Below are 861 nucleotides of genomic sequence, written 5' to 3'. Positions count from 1 at the left end.
TATATATATATATATATATATATATATGCATGTAGCAGTTTAGCTGTGCATACACCTGAGAGCAACGGAGGCCCCAAAGCTCCTTCTTTTGTGTATAAATATAATTTTATTTATATTAATTTTAAAAATAATAATAAAAATTAATAATAAAGAAAAGAAGAACGAAGGGGGCTGAGGTGTATGGGGCCCCTGGGGTGTATAGGCAGCTCACTGCAGCCGGTAGGTGGCTCGGTGGTGATGCAGCAGCCCCCCAAACATTTATATATAATATAAATATATTTAAAATAATAAATTTAATTTATTTATTTATTTATTTATTTATTTATTTTTATAAATATTCACACAAAACCCTAAACCCTAAACCCTCAAACCAGGGGTGGTTACGCCAACCCCACCACAACCCCACGGGCCCCGCGACCTTCGCCTAAACCCTAAACCCTAAACCCTAAACCCTAAACCCTAAACCCTAAACCCTAAACCCTAGAACTGGAAATATGATGATTTATATTTGAAAAAAACACTGAAATTCTTCCCTCGGCTTCATCCGCTCTAAAACCCTAAACCCTAAACCCTAAACCCTAAACCCTACAGGGTCTCCAGCAGAAAACACAAGGAGACAGAAACCACATAAAGGGTTTAGGGTTTAGGGTTTAGGGTTTAGGGTTTAGATGTGTGTTGTATAAACACACACTATCAGCCCCTAACCCCTAAACCATCTCTTCTCTTCTTTCTCTCAACCACTGCGAAACCCCTCATTCAAATGTCTAGGGTTTAGGGTTTAGGGTTTAGGGTTTAGGGTTTAGGGTTTAGGGTTTAGGGTTTACAAACTAGCTATGGATGCATATGAAGAAAACATCGATG

At 38.4% G+C, this 861-nt stretch overlaps 1 protein-coding gene across 1 annotated transcript in view; it reads left to right on the top strand.

The window, feature by feature from the left end:
* Nucleotides 1-760: 760 nt before the first annotated feature.
* EMH_0088780 (uncharacterized protein) overlaps nt 761-861 on the top strand; it is a gene marked incomplete at both ends in the record, with an annotated part of 1258 nt that continues 1157 nt past the window's right edge. The window contains one exon of the mRNA XM_013501339.1: nt 761-769. Coding sequence (XP_013356793.1) covers nt 761-769 — 9 coding nt within the window. The remainder of the gene's footprint in view (nt 770-861) is intronic.

This window comes from Eimeria mitis, genomic scaffold (assembly GCF_000499745.2).
Source record: "Eimeria mitis Houghton genomic scaffold, Emh_scaff6713, whole genome shotgun sequence".
Lineage (NCBI taxonomy): Eukaryota > Apicomplexa > Conoidasida > Eucoccidiorida > Eimeriidae > Eimeria > Eimeria mitis.
Note: the sequence above shows the minus strand (reverse complement) of the source record. Positions and strands in the feature narration are given on the sequence as shown.